This window comes from Serinus canaria, chromosome 6, assembly GCF_022539315.1.
Source record: "Serinus canaria isolate serCan28SL12 chromosome 6, serCan2020, whole genome shotgun sequence".
Lineage (NCBI taxonomy): Eukaryota > Metazoa > Chordata > Aves > Passeriformes > Fringillidae > Serinus > Serinus canaria.
The window spans coordinates 15,643,534-15,664,235 of NC_066320.1; the positions used below are offsets into that span (position 1 = coordinate 15,643,534).

The window sequence follows — 20,702 nt, forward strand, 5'->3', positions numbered from 1 at the left end:
GTTCTCAAAGATCTAGAGGCTGAGAAGAGCCTTTTGAAAGTTCAGGTATGACAAAACATGTGTTAATTTGTGAGCAGCCTTTTGTTAGGTGCCCTTGCTGGACTTTGCTTCCACAGACAGGCAGCACACGCAGTACTTCCAAAAAGAATCAGTGAGGGCACTGGGACAAATTGTGCTGCTGCTTAGCACTGGTATTATTTTCTGAAAATCTGGATTCAGTAGCAGTGCTGCACAACAGCCTCAAATGACAGATCCTAGCTGGCCTCCAAGCTGCTCTCCCTCAGCCTTGATTCCCAGCCAGCAGCAGCCTCCTGGACAGGGCAGCTTCCTTTCCCCTGTAGGTGTCTAAGGCACTGTGTACAGCACCCCCCAACAGCTTTAACTGAACTGTATAACCTGGTGATAGGTAGTGAAGCTAAAGAGGGTGCTGGCACAAGAAGTTACACACAGGTATTCAAAAGAAAGTCATGGTGAAAAGTCAATGAGTCTCAACTAAAGAGAGGCCTAGAAAACAGGTTAGCCAGAAATGCATCTGTGGAGGTGGAAAGGAAATAATACACTTTTTGCAGAAGCAAATATTGAATAACAGGAGCCATGAGAGCCAATAACACCCCAGTGGTGTTGGAGACCAGGCAGTGAACACAGGGCCAATGCAGGAGAGGAGGAAACTTCCAGGTTGCCTTTCACCCTGTACCAGTGCTTTCGAAGAACAACTCCCATCTCACTGCTCTCACAGCCTTCTTGCCAGCTGAGGACCAAGTAGCAAGCCTTGAACACAGAAGATTCCCCAGAGGGGATAAGAAAATTAAGTTTATTCCTTTGCTCGCCCACCTCCACTTAGCACTGCACATACCCTACACAAAGCATCATACCAGTCTCCTACACACAGTTCTGCACCAAAAGGCTGTCCCTGTAGGGAACTCAATGTAGGGGACTCAATGCAATTCCCACAGGATACACACTCAGAGCTCCCTGCTACTTTGGGATGGTTCAGTAATCCAACAAAGGGCAGCAGACACTTGAGTCTCACACCCCCTTCAGCATCCACACAGTCATCTGAGCTCTCTAAGCAATTATTTCTGTTCCCCTTACTGAGGCAAAGGAAGGGGCAAACAGGAGGTGTTTAGGTCTTGGCTTACACACACACAATTAAGACCAATGCCAGAGCACCCTGCCTGGTGTACTGAGAAGGTGCGGTTTATATTACTCCTCTAATTGCCCAGTTAAATAACATTGCAGACTGCTACTAAAGACTTGTTATGAGCTGACACTCAGCTTTCACAGAGAGAGCTCCACCTGTACCAAGGTCATTTAGTTGCCAGAAGCCTGCTCCAAAGTAAGAGGCTGTTTGACCTATCTTCAGATGATGTTTTTTTCCTGTCTGTGATCTCTTTCTCCCTCCCACCATACAACCTGGAACAATCTTTTCATCTGGTTAGATTTTGAAAGCACGCAAGATGAAGATCACTGGTTATCCAAACAGTAGCAGGGAAAAGCATTTCTACTAGAAAAATAAAAACATAAGATTGCTCCTGAAGTTCCTTGGAATAGGAAAGGAATTAAAACACAGATCCCAGCACTCATTAATACCCTCCAATCACACAGGAACAACAGGACCTAATTAAAAAGAACAACATCTACTGCCTCAAGCAAGTTACTGATAAGTTCTTTGCTTCCACGTGTAAGTGCTAATCCTCCCTTTTAAAGGCCCCAAAGCAATATAATTACGGCTGCTCTCCTGCCCTTAACAGGAAGAATTTCTAATCAAGCCTTAGAGGAAAAAAGGGAAACGTAATTTTTCCTTCCCCTCAAGGACTACCCCATCAGCCATAAGCAGATCTCAGGGTAATGGAAGCACCAGAGCTGCCCCAGGCTGGGCAGGAAGGATGGGGTGGAGCCCCATTTCCCTTCCACTGCCTGGAGGACTTCGTTGTACTGTTTCACCCAGGACCTCAGAAAGCCAAGAGGGATGCTGCCCAGCTGCTGGGACTGACAACACCACACTGAACCACTCCTGATGTTCAAAATGGCATCTTTTTTTTCTCACCTAAAAGAAACAAGTTAAAAATTAAGAAAAGCACTTGTATGTTAACAGCATACGAATGTCAAATTAGCTTTGATCCAGGCTTTGAAGACTCCTGCCTGTTATCACATTAAAGCTTAAAAGTAAGCTCCAAGTAAAGTTAGAAATTTTTTCCCCCTGAATTTCAGACCACCTAAGACCTTTTATTTTGTTTTTTCAGTTGATATGAAGTTTCCATGTTCTCGTTCACCTCAAAAAAGCCACCTAGCCTTTTCTGTTTCTAGGGCAAGAAAGGCAAGTCCATGTACAGTACCATTAGCAAGGCCCATTTGTGTAGTGCTTTGGCATCCTTGCTTTCCAGTCCTGCAACATAAGAACAGCCCTACCATACCTAGTGACTTAGGGACCAGCGGCCAAGGCCCAGCTCCTCAGTGCAGTCAAAATACCTGCTCTGCACCTCTAGAGATGCAGTCGCAGGATCTGCTTTGAGTGAGCTGTGCTGCACTTCAGCTTAATGTTAGAATGGAGCCTAGGTCACTACTTTTGAAAGCCACTACATTCATTAACAGAAATGCCAACACCACCCAGCACCAGTCCTCTCTCACTCTGAAGCCAAGGTCTCCACTTTGTCTGTGGCAGACAGGTAACACCAAACCCAGAGCAGAAGAATTCCAGAGTGAGATGAACTCAGAGCATTTGGAAAGCTTGCACAGCCACTGGGGTAGCTTTTGCCTTGCAAATGAAGTCTTACAGCTAGGGTCTCCAGGGGAAGGGGTCCCACCAACCAAATGGGTTTGACAGTCACTTTATTGCAATCCATTGATTCCATGCACGGCTGACACCTTCCTTTGCCACAGCACAGAAACCATGAACACCACACACAGAGCTGTTCCAGCTGCCACAGCAGCAAATCCCAGAGCCCTGGGGGCTGCAGCATGCACAGCCACTCCTGTGGGGAGAGACAGCCCAATGAATGCTCCCAGTGGGACACAGGGATGCCTGAGGGGCTCAGCCTTTCTGCAGAAAAGCCTTAGACCAGGCCCCTTCCCCTGCCCTGCTGCCACACTTACCAAGGCCATCCTTGGCTGTGTCCTGTCCTAGCTCATGCTGGAGGAAAATCACGGGCCTTTGCTGGAGACATGGGAGGTACCTTCCTGAAAAGGATGCTCAGCACTCCTTTTACCCCCTACAGAGCAAGGTGAAGGTTGAAGGTAAGAAGAAGTATGGCCCTGAAGGTCAGCAAACTTTGTCCAGGTCAGCTTCCCAACACACGGGAAGCTCTGAAGGCACAGTTTCCATGTGAGCCCACACAGCTCAGCTAAGAGCCCATGAAGACCTCTGTCTTTTGGGCATAAGAAGAGCCCTTAGTCAGTGGAAAGGAGCAGGAAATGCTTTGTCAAGCTGTCCATGCCTTCAGGGAATTACTCCATAGGCTACATGTCTCCTCCTCCCCAGCTTGGAGACTAGGCCCTTGCTGCCCCTTTGGCTAGGGAGCAGAAGGCCAGGACACATACTGACTCTGGAAGGACAAGTCACAATGCAGGACTCCTTTTTTACAGACTGGTGGCCCACAGAAGCACTGCAGTGCAGGAACACCTAGAGAGAAATGGAACACAGCCTGAAATCCCTCAGGCACTGTCTGGGGCCTGGTGATATCCTAGTGTGCTGCACTGAGCCCAGCCAGCCGCTAAGCGCCCACACAGCTGCTTAACTCACTCTCCCTACTCGGCCCCAGCAGGGCAGGAAAAGAATAGGAAGAGCAAAAGCAAGAAAAACTGTAGCTGGAGAGATAGAGACCGTTCAAGAAGTGAAGGAGAGGAGAAGAGGGAAGAAAAGCACAAGTGATGCAAAGGCAAGTCACCTACCCTGCTCCTACAGGCAGGTCAGTGCCCAGGCAGCTGGGGCATCAGCTACGCTGGAAGATGAAATCCCCCAATGTTTACTCTGCTGAGCATAAAACTGTGCAGCAAGGAATAGTCCTTTGGCCTCTTGGAGTCAGCTCTGCTGCCTCCCAGGTTCTAGCCTGTCCCATGCCGACTCACTTGGGGTTGGGAGACAGCAGAATGAAGAGAAAGTCTTGGTGTTCTGCAAGTGCCATTCTGCAATCACCAAGAACATCTGTTTTCAACACTGTTTTAGGGACAAATCCAGAGCCACAGCACCATACCGGCTGCTAAGAGGAGAGATAGCTCCATATCACAGCCCTGGTCCTTAAGGGAGAAGGCAGGATGGTCTCTTGGGCTTGTTTGATATCCAGCCTGTAGCCTTGGAGCCCTCTGCTGTCTGCTCCAAGGCGGCTTTGAAACCTTTACACCATACACTTTCAAGCTCGGGCTGATGCAGCATCATAGCACTTCTCCCTGACACATGAGATACTGCTGCCTGGGCACCACTTCACTGGGAACCTTGTTAAGTACAGCTGAGACCAATTTTGGGTATTAGTCGATCCCAGGAGCACTGAGCAAACAGTACAAGGCAGGGTGACAACTGGAAAAGCTCAATGAGATTCAGAGCCCAAATGGTTCAAAAGGCTCTCAAAATTTATTTCCAAATAATTTTGGCCAAGAAGTGTAATTTAGAGAATATTGTTTAGCATAGCTAGAGTAAAAACCCTAAGCTATTTCACCAGATAAACTAGCACTTGCTTATGTACACTACTACCCTTCTAGTAGTCACATTTTCTGTCACACTCCAGAAGTGATGTCTCTAACCTCTACCACAGTCACTTCCGGGAACCAGGTGTTGGCAATCAAGCTCTCCTCTTCTGGTTCAGCAGGGGATTTTCCCAGTCTTTGCCCCACTGCCCCAAGGAGGCCAAGAGACCCATAGTCATGAAGTGGTTCTTATTGCTCACACATTTTACTTGTCTGCAGTATGAAACAAGGCAGGCAAGACAGGATCTTACCAGCCCAGAGAGTTTCTCATGGGAAGCAGAGTCCACAAAGGTGAATGTGTAGAGAGTGAAAGGCTGGTAATGAGAGAGCAACAGTAGTCCTGAGGAGAAACCTGGAGGCATCAGCTGTGTCTGATAGTTGTCCCCTGCATAAGGGCACCTGAGGAGGAAAGGTAAGCAGTGAAAAAGAGCAAGTTATTCCCCCAACCCAAAGTACTTTACAAGTCACTTACCCATCCACCAAAAATTGGCCACTGCTGCTGTTGCTGGGGGTTGGTGCTTGGGGTGGCCCAGCAGTGGTGCAGAACTAAAATCAGGTCTGGGTCTGTTCCCTGAAGGATCTCAACCTCTGCATAAACAGGGTCTCTGAGAGTCTTCACAACAGGATAGTCACTGTCCATATAGTAGGAAGTACAGCTTCCATCTGGGACAGAAGAAACCCAAGAGCCATTTAAGAGCAGGAAGAAGCAGGAATAGGCATCCTTTATAGCCATATCAGTAAGCTCCCACCATGGCAGGGAAGCAGTTCTGGGTTGACCGCTCCACTGTTACACATCAGAGACCAGAGCCCTGCTCTGAGAGCCTTGAGCAGGTCCTGCAAACCTCTCCTACTGAGGCAACACGCAGCTCCAAAGACAGAGGACCTGGCTGGGACACAGCAGGGAGCGGTGGCAACGTGAAGACATGAACACTCAAGGGAATGGAGCTCCTACTGATGGAATAAGTACATTGGACATTTAACCTGGTGGGAAAGTAAAGTTGCAAACCAGGCAAATAAGAAAAACCACTCTGATAACCCCCTTTCACCAATATAACAACCTACCATGTGCTTTAACTAGTTATATCCCCTTTCATCTGTCACTTCCTTTTAACAAATACTTGAAATGCTCTTTAGCGTTTAAATTTGAGGATCTGCAGACTGTCACTGATCAATTCCATCTTTATTCCCGCTAATTAGAGATACACCAGCCTCCAGCCTAGTCCAGCACCCTCATGTGAATTCAGAGGTTGTGACAAGCAGGAATTTCTCTAGTGACATTGAACCCAGGGACACCCAGCAACATCAGCCCCAACATAATACCTGAAAGTGCTATCCCTAGTGACAGAGCCAAGGCTCCCAGTCTTCACTTCCCTGCTTGCCACCAACTCATTCTCATTTATGGCCCGGTCTGCAGTCATCTGGAATGACAGATAGGCACCATCACCGTGGTAAAGTCAGGCTGGATCAGTATGAGGCTGGAGAACAGCATTTGGCCTGGGAAGTCTGTAGGATGTCCATTGAGCAGCCAAGGCCATGGCAGGCTGTTCCTGCTCTTCCAGTCCAGCAGCAGCTGCAGCTCTTACCTGAAAAGCAGTGCCACAGGCAGAGAATGGAAACTCATACACAACAAAGGCATTGTTTGTTAGGACAGGGACACAGCCAGTACTGTGTCCACTGGCCAGTGGCACTAAGTCCAGGATAACAGGGGGCAGGGTGAAACCCCAAGAAACAGCAATGGACAACTGGCCTTCTGATGTGCAATGAGCTGTCACTGGAGGAAAAGGTATAAGTCAGTCTTGAGCTCAGAGATGAGAGCGATGGGAAGGATGCTCTAACATCACAACCAAGACAAGACCAGCAAGTCCTACAAGCTCTCCTGCCTTTAACTCACAGAACAAGTGCTAAGTATAGCAAGACAAGGGCAACCAGCACCTGCAACGCCACCAGTGCTGGGCATAAAACCAGGTGTGTTGCAATAGAGTGGAAAATGCTGGACACTTGACTGGGACATGATATTCTTGGCAGCCAAAAACATAGCCCTGAGCCACCTGTGGGAATGGTACACACCAAGTGCTGGCTTGCCCTGCCAGCAAAGTGAGAAACCCTGTTTTGCAGCAGCTCAGGATGGAGGGAGAACGGGTGCTCAGGCTTACCTGTGTTACCAAAGCAAGGCTTCCACCCTGTCTCTGGGGTCATAGCAACAGCCTTGTGCCTCACAGTCTCCCTGGTTGATGGGAGGGGAGGCACACGGCAGCCGGTCCTGGCTGGGAATGGCCAGACAGACACCGCTGCTTGGAGCATCCAGGGCTGGAAAAAACATCAGGTCTCTGCAGATAAAGCACAAGAGCAGGGGGACAAAGACATGGAGGACACCGGCTGAAGGAGTCCTGGTGACTCTGCATACAAATCAAGGGAAGTGAGAGTCAGATGATGGGCAGACACATGGCCTGGATCTGGCATGGAAGCCTGCTCAGGAGGGACCTGCATTTCCATGGAGCAGAGACTCCCCCCTGAGGCCATGTACAGGAAACTGGACCTACGTTGGATCTGTCAAGATAAAGTATTCTAGATTGACTCTTGGCAGTTAAGGAAATTTGTACCTAGTCTCCAGTTCATCCCCTGAGCTTGCAGGAGCTCATTTAGCCAGAATATGGCTGGGAGAAACAATGCACATATGCACCTGCTGACCCTGCAGAGAGGCACATGTCCACAGCAAGTTGGTGGCTCCTATGTCCAAACTGTTTTCAATGGAGTTTTCTGCACAGCAGTAAGTCCCCTTTCCTAGCCCCCAAACTGACTAGGAACAGCCATCAGAAAGGAATGGCACTCATCACCACAAGATTCTGACAGGTGCTTGCATCCTACCAGGAAGGTCTGCAGGGCACATGAGCAGTGTCTCTTCATGAAGAATCTTTTTTGCCAGCAGCATCTCTTCCTTCAAGCCCAACCAGTATAAGGTAACTGTGATCCTAGGGGAAAGCCACACCAGTCAGGACAGCCAGAGCAGCAGTAGTTACTGTCCCAGCAGAATCCCTAAGGCCACTCAGCCACTCAGTGACATAACAGCATGCATGAGAGACTGATACTTTCCTGGAGCCATCTGGAGTCCCAGATACCAAGAGCCCACAGCCAGAGACATTCTGCAGAACATGTGCCTTCCCTTCAGTACCTAGGGAAAGAGGACACAGCAGCAGGGGCTTCAGACTCCCACCTTGCAGATTTGACCCACTACAATCCTACCATTCTGTAGGAAACAGGGACCTAGACAGTATTAGTGTCTCAAACAGCACTGAGAGAATCCAGCAGCCAAGACATCTAGATCCAGGCACAGCACTCCACCAAGTCCTTGACTGCTATGTCATACAAACAGCCCCCAGACTATGCAAGATGCACTGAACTTTGGTGAAATTCAACAGGCACTGCACATCAAAACCTGTTCCTTTCTTCCCATTCCATGCACCTCTGCATTTGGGCAAAGATATGGCTAAAAATACCTCTTGGTATTGCCTCACCCCATGTAGTCAGCACAAATGAAGCATTCCCTTCTGAGCCTGGTGGTAAGGTGACTTGAAAGCTTTTTTGGCCACAAGTCAGCAGGGTAGGATCAGAAAAAACACTGACATTGAGCCCCCCAAAGCCAGGGAACCAGAAGAGCACAGCTCCTGATACAGCCCAAGACCACTCCACAACACCCATCCTGCTCTCTTGCTAGGCTCTTAGCCTAGTCCTTTTAAATTGGGAAGCCAGCTGGGACCAGAAATCCCTGAAGTGCCCAGGTGGACCCAGCCCAGCAGTTTAACACCTTCCATTGCCCTCACCTGAACTCAGCAGAGTCTGCTTGTGCTCTTTGAAGAAAACCAAAGGGCAAGAGTTGAGCTAATGTCAAGACAATGGGTCTGTATTCATACTGTAGAGCCCCAGGAGGGTCTTCAAAGTTTCTTTCCTACCCTGAGTTCTTCCCACAGCTGGGACAAGTAGGAAATCTGCTTGCTTCTCGCCTTGCACCCTATTTGTGCTCTAATTGCTCAATACATGGCATGAGTGCAAGAAAGAGTGACAATGCCCTTTCATTCTTTTAAAGATTATACAGGTTCAAATGCCAGACAGGGATGCTGACACAAAAGGACAGAAAGAGCTCTCCACATAAAATCTCTGAGAAATCATGGAGCTCAGAAGGCTTTGCACACCTAAACAGTGGTGATTCCCCATAAGCACTCATGGCTGTGGACTTACAGCCCTGTTTGCAGTGTGTTTGTGTGGGGATCGTTGCAGGACTGGTTCAGGCCTGGCTGCGAAGTGGCAGGACGGTGTGCTCTCTGGGACACCTACCACCAAAAATGGCAGGTGGGGCCCTGAGCTGGGCTTGAAACACAGGCAAGGGGAGCCTCTGTGATCCCAGAGAAAACTCTGCCTGCCAGCAACCATTGCCTGCCTGTAAGTGCAAGGTGTCATGGAGAGTCTTCTCTCCAGCCACATGTCAGGCAGCCACACCAAGTGAATGCCTTGTAGGCCATCTTTCCACGCATGTTTCTGCATTCATGCCATGGAACTGTGAATGTCTTTACATTTCTGCCCTCAGCAGATCCTCCAGCTCCTGGATGTCGGCACAGCACTGTACAGCATCAGTACCCTGGCCCCAGCCAGCCCTCAGTACAGGCATGGTGAGTGGGCAGAAGCTGGGTCTGAGGGAGGCATTTCCTTTGCTCTTCCACCTCAGCCCACAGCCCATCTTTGCTGCACAGCTGTGCAAGATGCCATGATCCCAGCTGCCCAAGAAGCTCACTGAGCCTACCTCTGCTAATTTCATGCACCAACCAGGATGGCTGCTCCACAAAGTGTAAGACTTTGTCAGCAGCTCTGCACAACAGGAGATGGAAACAATGGATCTTGGCTGGCTGCCTGCAGAGCTGAGGCTTGAGCAGCCCTCACAAACCAACTGTGCTCCCCACAGTGCCTGCCTGGGCACTGGGCAGCAACAGAGGAGAGATATCCAGGGAAAACATTTGAACTTTAGCAGGGAGGGAGGCTTCATCTCTTTAGAAGCTGAGCACTGTGCATGCCCCAATTGCATCATCACTGAATGACTGCCAAATGCTTGGACTGCAATACCAGCTGATAACTGGGTCAAAATCAGTAAAGTACTTTGGAGCTATAGGGAAGTACTTTTATTATACTTTGACCCATCAACATTTTATTCTACTAACAAAATAATGTCTACATGGACTTGAAGAATAATTCTACATGAAACAACCCCAGAAGTGCTGTAGATCCACCAAGGAGAACCTGTGCTGAGAATGGTTTCAGGTAACTGCTCTTTCCTAGCTCCTACACAGACACCAAGTAGATGTGTTTGATCATGTAGGGATGGGAGGCTCTTCAAATGAGCCTGAAATTCAGGGAAATTAAATGCTTTGTTTGAAAGAAGTTGTTATGGAAAATGGAAAGCGGAAAGCAGCCTAGCTGAAATGAAACAAGCAGGTCTCTCTTCCTCTGAAATCTTTTCTTCACCCATTTGGTCGTTCTCATGCACTACAGTGACCCTGCTGTGAGCAGCAGTTTAGATAGCAGCCAAGACCACCACAGACAGGAAGGACATGCAGAGGATGAAGGCAGGTGAAGAAAACCTCTCTGTGGACCACCAGTCTGATCAATGAGTGTCATAGGAAAAAGGGAACTTTGTAAACAAGGTGGTAAGTTCATGAACGCTGCTAGCTGGCAGCTACCTCATCTGGAAGTGCAAACTCTCATGAACTTCACTTTCATTAGATGAAAGTCCATGAACCTACACGAACTTCCATGAAATGCCCTGACAGCATCTGAGCTGATGCAGGAATTTGGCCAGCAGACCAGCAACTAGCCAAAAGTTGTTGGCAATTAGGTTTTTCCACCAAACTATTGAGTTTGGCTCTCTAAGAAGTAAAATAAGATTTAAAATTAACAACTGGAAAATTATTGCACCTATCCATGAGAACAAGGATGACTTAGAACTCCCTTCTGTAGGGAAGGCACAAAAACTTTTTCAAGGGATGGAGATCTTCACTGGCTTCTCTGAGTGGAAGGGAAACTCACCTTAACACATTGCTGTGTAGCAACCATGGCATACACTAACAAAGCACTCAGTTCATGCAGGCCTCTTGCTAATTCCCACCAAGTCCCACATCCCCTATCCCCCTGCAACACCTTCTGATCTGCTTTGCCTGCAAATGTGTCACAGTTCAGGAGAGAGAGAGGGTTAAGGCCAGACTGAACAAGCTGAGCACGGCCCTGAGGGTTGTTCCTACCAGAGTTTGCCACTGCTCTTGGGACCCCGCTGGTACGCAGGCCCTGTGCAATCTTGGGCAGGAAGCCTACAGCTCTCTTGTAAGCCCTTGCAACGAGCAAGATGTGCTCTGCTGTTAGAACTCAGGACATCCCTCTGGAGTCTGGAGTTTCCAGGACCCTTGCCAGGGGGCTCAGAGACCCTGGCACACAGCCCAGGACACCAGTGGTTTTGATTACAAAGCTCAGAGCAAATTGTCACCGTTACAGAAAGAGATGAAAGCCATGATAGTGTAAATAGCGTATGAATAAAATAATTACAGAGTGTAAATGTAGGTTTTAGGATTTTTGGTATAGGGGTTTCTGGGGACAAGATGGAGGGTTTTGGGCGTGTCTAGCCTTTCTTCTTCTCTACCTCCATCTTGACTGGTGATGTTGGCACTTTTAGATTGGTCTAGAGTAGAAACCCACTGTCTAATATAGATGATAGGTATTGGAAAATAACTGTAAATATCGTACATGTAGTTTGTAGTATATAAAGATAACACCACCCTGGGGTAGGCGGAGTGCCTCTGACTGTCCTGCCGAATGGATCTCGGCTGAGCAGGGAGAAAATTTTATAGATAAGATACAATGAACAACTTTGAGACTGAGAAATGAAGAGCTCTGACTCCTTCTTCAAGCACTGGGTTGGGAAAAAAGACTTTCGAACTTTTCTCGGGGTCACTCTGACCAGCTAGAGAGACTCTGACACTCTGCTGTCTCCCAGAGCACCTAGGGAACTTCCAGGGCACTAGTTGCTCATAGTGGAGTCAGACATCAACAAAACAAGAACCTGTGCATGGCAGCTTCCAGCAGTAGGTTGGATGAGCTGCTTTGGTAAGTGCAAGGACAAGTTGTCAGGTTGCAACGGCCAATACCCAGCCTCAGACAAATGCATCTCTGTCCCAGCTTGGCAAGCCATTTCCCAGAGACTCTCTCAAGTTCTGGGTTTCTCTCTTCTCTGTGTTTCTTTTTTTTTCTCCTCTAGGAGTCCCTGAAGAGGTCAGAGACTCAATGTCTTGTCCCTTTTTCTTACATCTTCATTTTATCTCACCCAGTAATGAGCTGTCATGTCTGGAGACCTTTCTAATGCTGCTAGATAGATATTTTATACTTTCCCTTCTTGTGTGCCTAGACACCCCTAGGGTGAGAGACTGGGGCTATTGCTGTGCAATTCCTGAGGACAACACCGTTGCATGTCCTTTGGCAAATCACATGCAGTGTGAGCTTTACTCATAACCTCAGGAAGATTTCAGGAACAATGAAGGATGGCTCACACTACTGAGGCCTTGCACAATCAATATGGAAGAACAGAAAACCCAAATGTTACTGAAGTACCTGGAAGATGCTCTTGTGACAGTGAATATCTGTGAGTGCCTCAGTAGGACCGTGTGCCCCTACCATGACTTCTTTAATAATTAACTCTGGACAAAAGAAAACAAGTTTTGGGAGCAAATTACAGATTTCCTAATCTCTGTTGGCTTCTGCAGCTGTTTGTGATAAGGTGTGTCTTCAATGAATAATTAATACCAATAAAATCTTGGTTTCATAACACAGGGCAATCTAACAAATGATTGACTAGTAAAGATGACTGACTCAGCCATGTGACCCAAAACCTGCTCTTGAGCTAACACTGACATTTGGTATATAAACTCAGATTCTGACAGCCAGAATCACTCCCTCCTGAGCCACAGACAAAAATGGAGCTCCTGGGAGGAGTCACTATTGTCCTCCTGGTTTGCATTGCTTGCCTGCTCTCCTTTGCAGCATGGAAAGGAAGGTCTGGGAAGGGGAAGATGCCTCCAGGACCAGCTCCCCTTCCCATTCTAGGAAACCTGCTCCAGGTGAAACCAAGTAACTTGGCCAAAACCCTCCAGAAGGTAAGGCCACTTCTTCTCTCTTTCTGCTGTGGGAGAGAAATGTGTGGGACCTGTGCATGGGGTCAACCTGTGGCTATGGTTTGCAATTCCAGAGCAGCAGAAAAGTCATGAGGGTTGCAGCTGCTTCCCCTCATTGCTGTTGCCATGTTGTTCACGGCCTGATAAGTGGGACCTATCTCCATAGCCACATTTATCATGAGAGAACCAAATCTTGATGTTACCCATGTGTGAGGCTAACCACCTGCTGTGGGAGGCAGCAGTAAGGAGACTTTCCCACTCTTCCTCCCTATTTGCTCCATGGCCACGTTCTCTCTTGCATTTATACAGCTCAGTGAAGAGTATGGACCAGTGTTCACAGTGCACCTGGGCTCTGACCCGGTGGTGGTGCTGCATGGATACGATGTGGTGAAAGAAGCCTTGATCGATCGTGCAGACGAGTTTGCTGCTAGAGGACACATGCCAGTTGGAGACAGGGCTAACAAGGGATTAGGTATGTTTGCTGACTGAGCTCCTTCTGAAGAAGAAGGGAAGGGCTGGGGATGTGTTCAGCAGATTAGAGCTGGAGTGTACCTTACATGAGGGAAAACTGCCAGGGGTGGGTACAACCCACCTGGGGGGGAGAAGCCAGAGAAGGCTACAGCCACTCAAAGGGTGGGAGGTGCCAGAGAAGGGAGCCAGACTGCTCTCAAAGGTGGGCAGAGAAATGGCAGGGGCAGCAGCCAGCAGCTACAGCAAGGGAAATTGTGTATGGGTGAGTGATGAATTATTCACAAGGATTTTGGGCATGTAGTGGAGAAGGCCAAAACCAGGCAGTTGGGCAATAGAACCTCCAAACCACAGTACGCTGTGACGCTGACATGTCAGTGCTCTCCAGGGACAGGATTCACTGTCATCGTGAGCCACTGTTCGTCTCACACCCAGCATGCCCAAGACAGGTCTTTCCTCTTCCTTCTTCCTCTGTAGGGATTATTTTTAGCAACAATGAGCTATGGTTACAAGTCCGGCGGTTTTCCCTCACCACTCTGCGGAACTTTGGAATGGGGAAGAGGAGCATTGAAGAGAGGATACAGGAGGAATCTGACTACTTGCTGGAAGAGATCAACAAAACAAAGGGTACAGTCCATTTTTAATATATTTTATGTTTGAACAATATAGGCTCTATTAAGGGAGCTCACTTCTTTAGCAAAGAATGAAGGCCCTATGAAGGTTTTGGTCCATGCACCAGCTACCCCTCATTATGAAGCCATAATAATTTTGGGATCATGTCCTGTTCTGTTTGGAGGAACTTTCTGTGTCACTCAGAGACTGATCTGATATTTCCACTAACAACCAGTGATCAAATTACCCACAGTAGCCATAAGGACACATACAATATGTCATGGGGTTTTAAAAATAATCATAACTTTCCTAAAATCACAGGAACACCTTTTGACCCAACCTTCATGCTGAGCTGTTCTGTCTCCAACATCATATGCTCCATTGTCTTTGGGAAACGATATGATTATAAAGACAAGAAGTTCCTGGCTCTGATGAACAACATGAACAACATCTTTGAGATGTCGAACTCCATCTGGGGACAGGTACATTCAGCAGGCATTTCACAGTGGCAACATTCTCCCAGGAGAGCAGGAGGATGGAACTTCCCAATAAAGTTCCATTTCAGTCTTCTAAGTAGGACCCTCTAAATGCTCTGCTGCACTGAAGACATTTCATTCAAGAGCAAGAAACTCCCGCACAAAAGCTGGAATTGGTTTTGCCAGCTAAGTGCAATAGTTCCCAATAGCCCTGGACACCTTTCTTCTTCACTTCTAATGTTACTACTACTTCTACTCTTATTACTACTACTACTACTACTAAGCAAGTCCTGCCAGACTGCTCAGCCCCATAGTCCTACTTCTTGCCCTAGTTGACAGGGTTGTGGCTTTCCTGGGCTTTTGGTTAATACCAAAGGATGGGGCAAATGTCATACAAGGGACCTTCTTGTTTGTTTCCTCCCAGCTCTACCAGATGTTCCCAAATATCATGGATTACCTGCCTGGCCCACACAACAGTTTGTTTGCAGAATTTGATGCTCTAAAAGCCTTTGTAGCAGACGAGGTGAAGTTGCACCAAGCCTCCCTAGATCCCAACTCCCCTCAGGATTTCATCGACTGTTTCCTCAGCAAAATGCAGGAGGTAAGGAGACAGATGGCACCAGCGTGTCCCCAAACACACCTCTGCAGAGTCCTTGCCACTCATAAGTGACACAGACATGGGGATGACTCCTTCCCAGCCAGCTCTGCAATGGGAGAAAACCAATATTACCCCAGATCTTGCCCATGATAGAGGATATAGCTCTGGGTCTGCATGCTCTGCACCAGTCACCACTACGTGCAGGTGCTTGGAGAGGGAAAGCTTCCTCTGCTTTCACCAGAACACAGGGACTTTTTCAGTCTGGTCTTGCAGTTCTTTCACTGGAAAGCATTAGACATAGCAAACAAGCAGTAGAGTGCCATTCAGTGCACAGCTTAAAAGGAGGTTGGTATTGAGTTTACTGCTCAAGGCTGCATTGCAATGTTGCAGAGATGGCTGCTGCACATTAGCAGAGAAATGCCACAGCTCTAGGAGAAAAGGAAGGTCTGGGATGACACGTGAAAGGGCCACTTCTCTCAGCTCAGACAGAGGAAAAAACAAAGCCTTTTCCTTAGGAGAAAGATCGTCCCAATTCCAGTTTCCACATGAAGAACCTGATAACAAGCACTTTCGACTTGTTCATTGCTGGATCTGAGACAACAAGCACCACTATACGATATGGGCTTCTGCTTCTCCTCAAGTATCCAAAGATACAAGGTACCTGTTTGTGACCTCTTCTTCTCTAGCTGCCCTTGGGCTGGGCACATGACTAACACCACATCCTCCTCCCAGATCTTCCCTGCATCTCTTTCTCATTCTCTGAGACCTGACTGTGTCCACATCTTTATTTAGCCAAATCAATTAGAGAAATTTCTTTGCATGGGCAGCAGTGGAGCTGTGTTCCAGTCAGCATCAAAACCAACTTAATGCTCCTGCCATCTGTGATTTGTTAGTAGCTTAGGGCAACCTATTTAGATGGGTTTGGTTTTATTTACCCATTTGATGGTGTGTGCCTCTCATGACAGAGAAAATTCAAGAGGAGATTGACCAGGTAGTAGGACGATCAAGAAAACCCTGTGTGGCTGACCGGACCCGGATGCCCTACACAGATGCCGTGATCCATGAAATCCAGCGCTTCATCTCTCTTGTCCCCCTGTCCCTCCCTCACACTGTGACCAAAGACACCAGCTTCAGAGACTACATCATTCCTAAGGTGAGCTCCCTCAGGTTCAGCAGTTCTCAGCCTGTCAGTTACAAGCCACAAGTTAATGTTGTGGCGTGATTTTGTTTTCACGCAGTCCTTTGGGAGGGTTTTATCCTCAGGAAGCTGTAGCTGACTTGCACTCCCTTCTTGGTGCTCCAAGGGCCAAGACTAAAACTGTAGCTCTGACCAACACTTTTGTTCCCTTGCTCGGCAACTTTACCATTTGCAGAAGCACAGTGGGTTTACCAACACCCAGAGCAGTGATTCTGCACACAAAAGGCAGCAAAGTTGAGGAGCAGCTCACCACCATCCAGGATAGCCTGTGCACATGCTTGGGAGCAAAGTCAGTTGCTGGTTATTGAGCACAGAAAGACTCTGGGCCACAAAATGCTGTAGGCAATGTTTGCATTGAATGGAAAAGGCCAACCCTGTTGGCTCTGTTCTAGCACACTTCCTGAGACAGTCTCTGCTGGCCGCTGCCAGAGGCAGGCTGGTGGGCCAGAGCAGCCCATAGCCTGGCCTGGCCTGCTGCAGAAGTGCTTGTTGCTCTTCTGGCTGACTGTGGGCAGCTGGGAAACAGCAGTACATGAGCTGCTGGTGGTGTGATTTCCAGCTCTCTGTGTAAAATCATAAGGCAGGACCCAGAGAACTGCTCAGCCACCAACAGAGCACTCTTGTGTCATCACTGCTGAACACTTCAGCCCCTGTTAATGGCTGGCCAGGAAGTGGGAAGGTAGAGGATTGCAGCAGGAGAAATTTGTGCGGACAGGGGAATTCCACAGGAACTTCTTTTCCACATCCTCATGTGCTTTTGATATTTTGGATTCGCAGAAAAGAAGGGACATTGTGCATGTACAAGGTCATTACAGTGAAACACCAAGAAAGAGAAGAATTAGGTGGGGTGTCCCCTGATGACCAGAGCAAGATCAGAATGAATGCTCTGGAGACAACAGGGAGAATTCAGGAAGAGCAGCCAACAACTGCTGTGACATTCAGTAGGGTCTCCCTAAAGCTGCCTCCTCTAAAAAAGAGTCCCCAAAGGGAAACCAAAGGCATTGGTAGTGTTATACAGGGAAGCACAGTCTCAACTTGGCAGGCAGTCAGATTGAGTGACCTCATTTGCCTGCCTTTCATGTTCTGCTCTTCTTGCGTTACTACAGGGCACCACGATTTTCCCTCTCCTCAATTCTGTCCTCCATGACAGTAAAGAGTTTCCAAACCCACAGGAGTTCAATCCTGAACATTTCTTGAGTAAGAGTGGCACCTTTAGGAAGAGCGAATTCTTCATGCCCTTCTCAGCAGGTAAAGCACAGGTTTGCTCTTTTCCTCTCTCTGTCAGCCTCCTACTCTGCTGGCCACCCTGCCTTTCCCTGCAACACTCAACTGCCTCTTCCCAACACAGTCCCACAGGTGTTTTCTTGGGACTCACTGCTCTCTGGATAACTCCTCCCATCTCCAGTGGCATCTCCCACCTTCATAAGGCTTGACAGCTTTTCAGATCTCCTGCTAGGGGCTGTCATTGTAATAACATGATTGGGCTCCAATGGCACTAAAACACCTGTCACCTTCCTACACAACCACCCAAGTCATCCTGAACAAATCTTTGTGTGATAGCTCCACTTTTTCCGCAGCACCTTTTAAGTAGGTCTTAGGCTACATACAACACACAACCATTCACTTATCACAGGCCCAACCTTCCACTTTCTCACCTATGCTTTCTGTCACCCTTCTCTCTCTCATCTTGACTCCTATGATGTTCCCTCCACAGTTAAGTCTTCTTCTGTTCCTCTTCTTCCTTCACACACCCATGTGAACTGTCACGGGTCTTTTGCCAAGGAATTCTTCTCTTGAAAATGTCCTTGGTACTTTGTCACTTGTCTCCCTGCTATGGCTGTGTGTAGTAAAGAAAGCTGTGCAACACAGATGCTTAGCACAAGCTCTGGTCTACTCAGAAACTCCCACTGAATTCTATTTGCTGCTTTCACTTTCAGGAAAACGAATATGCCCAGGAGAGGGCCTGGCACGAATGGAGATATTCTTATTCATAGCCACCATCTTGCAGAACTTCACTTTGAAGTCTGTTGTCAACCCCCAGGAGCTCAACATAACCCCAACTCTGAGTGGCACAAGCAATATACCTTCGGCCTACCAGCTCTGTGCTGTCCCCCGCTGAAAAGCACTGAACCACTCTCCAGTGACCTGAAACTGGCCAGTCCTCCACAGCTTCTTTACTAAAATCAACAGCAGGAGCAGTGGCCCACCTTTCCCAGGCCTTCAGGAAGGCAGTCCAAACACAGGCACAAAGCAGAGACCTCTGAAGCCTCCCACAACTCCACCACACTGCAGGAGGTCCTGGAGGACATTGCAGCCTCTTGCACGGATGCTCAGTCCCAGGATCACTGAGTGCAGTGGCTGCATCAAACAGCCACTCTTGGTTTTCTCACCAACACAGCTCCCATGGCTGCTCCCACAGCACGTGTCCCACCAAGACCTGACTTTGCAGCTGGATAGTGCTGCATGTGTGTACATTCAAAATCCAATAAACAAACATCTGTTTATGACAATTTGAGCTGCTATTCAGTTTGGGTAGGGGCAGTGCCCACATCAGCTGCTGCACTGCAGAGTAGGTCTGCAGAGCCTGTGGCCAGCACCCTGTGGGAAGGGCTGTCCCTCCTGGGCAAGGATCCTGCCTTTGTCACCCTCTGTGCTCACTGCTGCTGCCTGCAAGGAGCTCCAGAGCAGCCACAGCACACCACCAGTCAGGAAGGCTCACGGTGCTGGAGGGGAAGGGTGTCCTGCAGCCTGCCTGCCTAAAGAAACAAATGCATTCATGCTTTTTGCAGCCTTTTGCAAAGACATAACATACCTGAGCACTGGAGACTGCAACCAACTCTCTGGCACCTCTTTTCCACCATCAGTATCACTGCAGGGATTGAGATGCTCTTTATTAAAATGAATTCATTTAGGAAAAGGGTAGTGTCTCTTATTTCCTCCCTCAGCTACAGTGTGGTGCCCTTCTTTCAGTAAGAGGCCAGAAAGTTCTCATAAAAATATTCCACCACAGATAACTTTCTCCTGGCTTCTTTATTCCTGTGGCCTTTGATTGTGTCTGGATCTTCACTTTGTTGTGTTTGCCTTGATCTTCATTTACATAGATACTTCTTGTCCCCTCCATCATGGCCATATAATAGTCCCAGTGGAAAAATATAATTTCTGTGATTGGTTGTCACAAGGCACTCAGGGAGAGACCATGGGAGTACTGCAGAGAAAACAGTGGGCAAGAACTCCCACTGTGGCAGGAACTCTCTGGCCCCATTCCCACCTCCCTTTGCAAATGTTTAGAATGACTTTGATGGATATATCACATTTGCCCACAGCTCAGGTCCATCCCTCCCTGTCCCTCCACTTGTTCCCATGAAGACTGCAGCTCTGATGCTTGTGTACTCTAAAACAATGGCAAACCATTGCTGACTGCTCATCTGGGATTGCATCAAATGGACAGGAGTGCAAGCAGAAGCAGCAGTCAGGTATGAGACCCAGGCACAATGGAGAGGAGATTACCTTGAGGTTTCCATTAGTCTAAGGCTGCCCTTAGAGCCAGTCCTGCAACCCAGCAGCATGTGTGCTTTGCTGAGAACAAGTTAAAAATGGCTTACATCTGGAGGTCTTGGAGGGGATGATTCATATTCATGCCCTTCCTGCCCACTGGCATGCTGATACATCTGAGGCAATGAACAAAGCCGTGACAACATCTTTCAACAATTCCCAAACAACTGCATGAGAAGCACAGGGCAGTGAGAAAATGTTCTCCTACTAAAGAGCTCCAGAACACAGGACATGCTTAGGGGATAACCAACCACACAGGGGATAATATTATTTGGGATAGTATTCAACATATCCTAAGCTGGATGCAATACTGCTGTGTCATTTGCAACAATGACAGCATCCCCTTGACACCTCCCCACGAGAATGACCTTGCAGAGGTCCGCTTCATATTTAGGGCACCAACCTCCTCTTTTCTCCAACTGCCCTGAGACCCAACAATACCTCCAGGACAGAAAGGCTGGAGGCAGATGCCAAAATCCAAGCAGGTATTTGACACCATCTCTTGCATGGTAAGGAAAGGCAGAGCTAATGAAGGAGCGAGTTTGATTGCTCTGGTTGGGACAGAGAATGGGAGGCTTAAGCACCCCCATGGAGCTTTCCCGCCAATAGATAGGTGGTCCAGTGCCTCACCTCTCCTGCTTTCTGACCTCCCCCTGCCACTCCCATCCAAAGACCCAACTCCCACTCACCATTTCATGCTTCTCCATGGAAAATCCCTGCATGCAGTAACAGCAGACTGCCCAATGTCAGGGTTAGTGCTCCTTTCAAGATAAGTTTCTTTCCTGCTGACACATGCAGGACCTGCAAAGCAGAAGGGATGAAGGCATTTCTTTGGGCTGACTCCGACGAACTGGCTGGGTCCCACAGTATCCAGGCTCTGGCACACACCTGGGAAGCTGGGCATCAGGGCACTGGAGCCTCCA

General features: G+C 48.3%; 2 protein-coding genes across 2 annotated transcripts; one reads left to right on the forward strand and one right to left on the reverse strand.

Annotated features, from left to right (window-relative positions):
* Positions 1-784: 784 nt before the first annotated feature.
* Positions 785-8,478, reverse strand: LOC103814200 (zona pellucida sperm-binding protein 4-like). The gene is given in 16 exon segments (XM_050976210.1): positions 785-2,972; positions 3,094-3,144; positions 3,147-3,209; positions 3,538-3,619; positions 4,929-5,076; positions 5,150-5,160; positions 5,162-5,343; positions 5,531-5,658; positions 5,998-6,095; positions 6,261-6,448; positions 6,831-6,852; positions 6,854-6,984; positions 7,543-7,594; positions 7,596-7,647; positions 7,726-7,846; positions 8,190-8,478. Coding segments are annotated over 16 exon segments (1,656 nt in total). The 5' UTR covers positions 8,374-8,478; the 3' UTR covers positions 785-2,829.
* Positions 8,479-12,632: 4,154 nt separating this feature from the next.
* Positions 12,633-18,737, forward strand: LOC103813978 (cytochrome P450 2C19-like). The gene is made up of 9 exons (XM_009087378.4): positions 12,633-12,857; positions 13,185-13,347; positions 13,821-13,970; positions 14,277-14,437; positions 14,856-15,032; positions 15,545-15,686; positions 15,995-16,182; positions 17,334-17,475; positions 18,165-18,737. Exons 1-9 carry the CDS (start codon positions 12,678-12,680, stop codon positions 18,344-18,346), a joined length of 1,485 nt encoding a protein of 494 aa, XP_009085626.3. The 5' UTR covers positions 12,633-12,677; the 3' UTR covers positions 18,347-18,737.
* Positions 18,738-20,702: the final 1,965 nt, after the last annotated feature.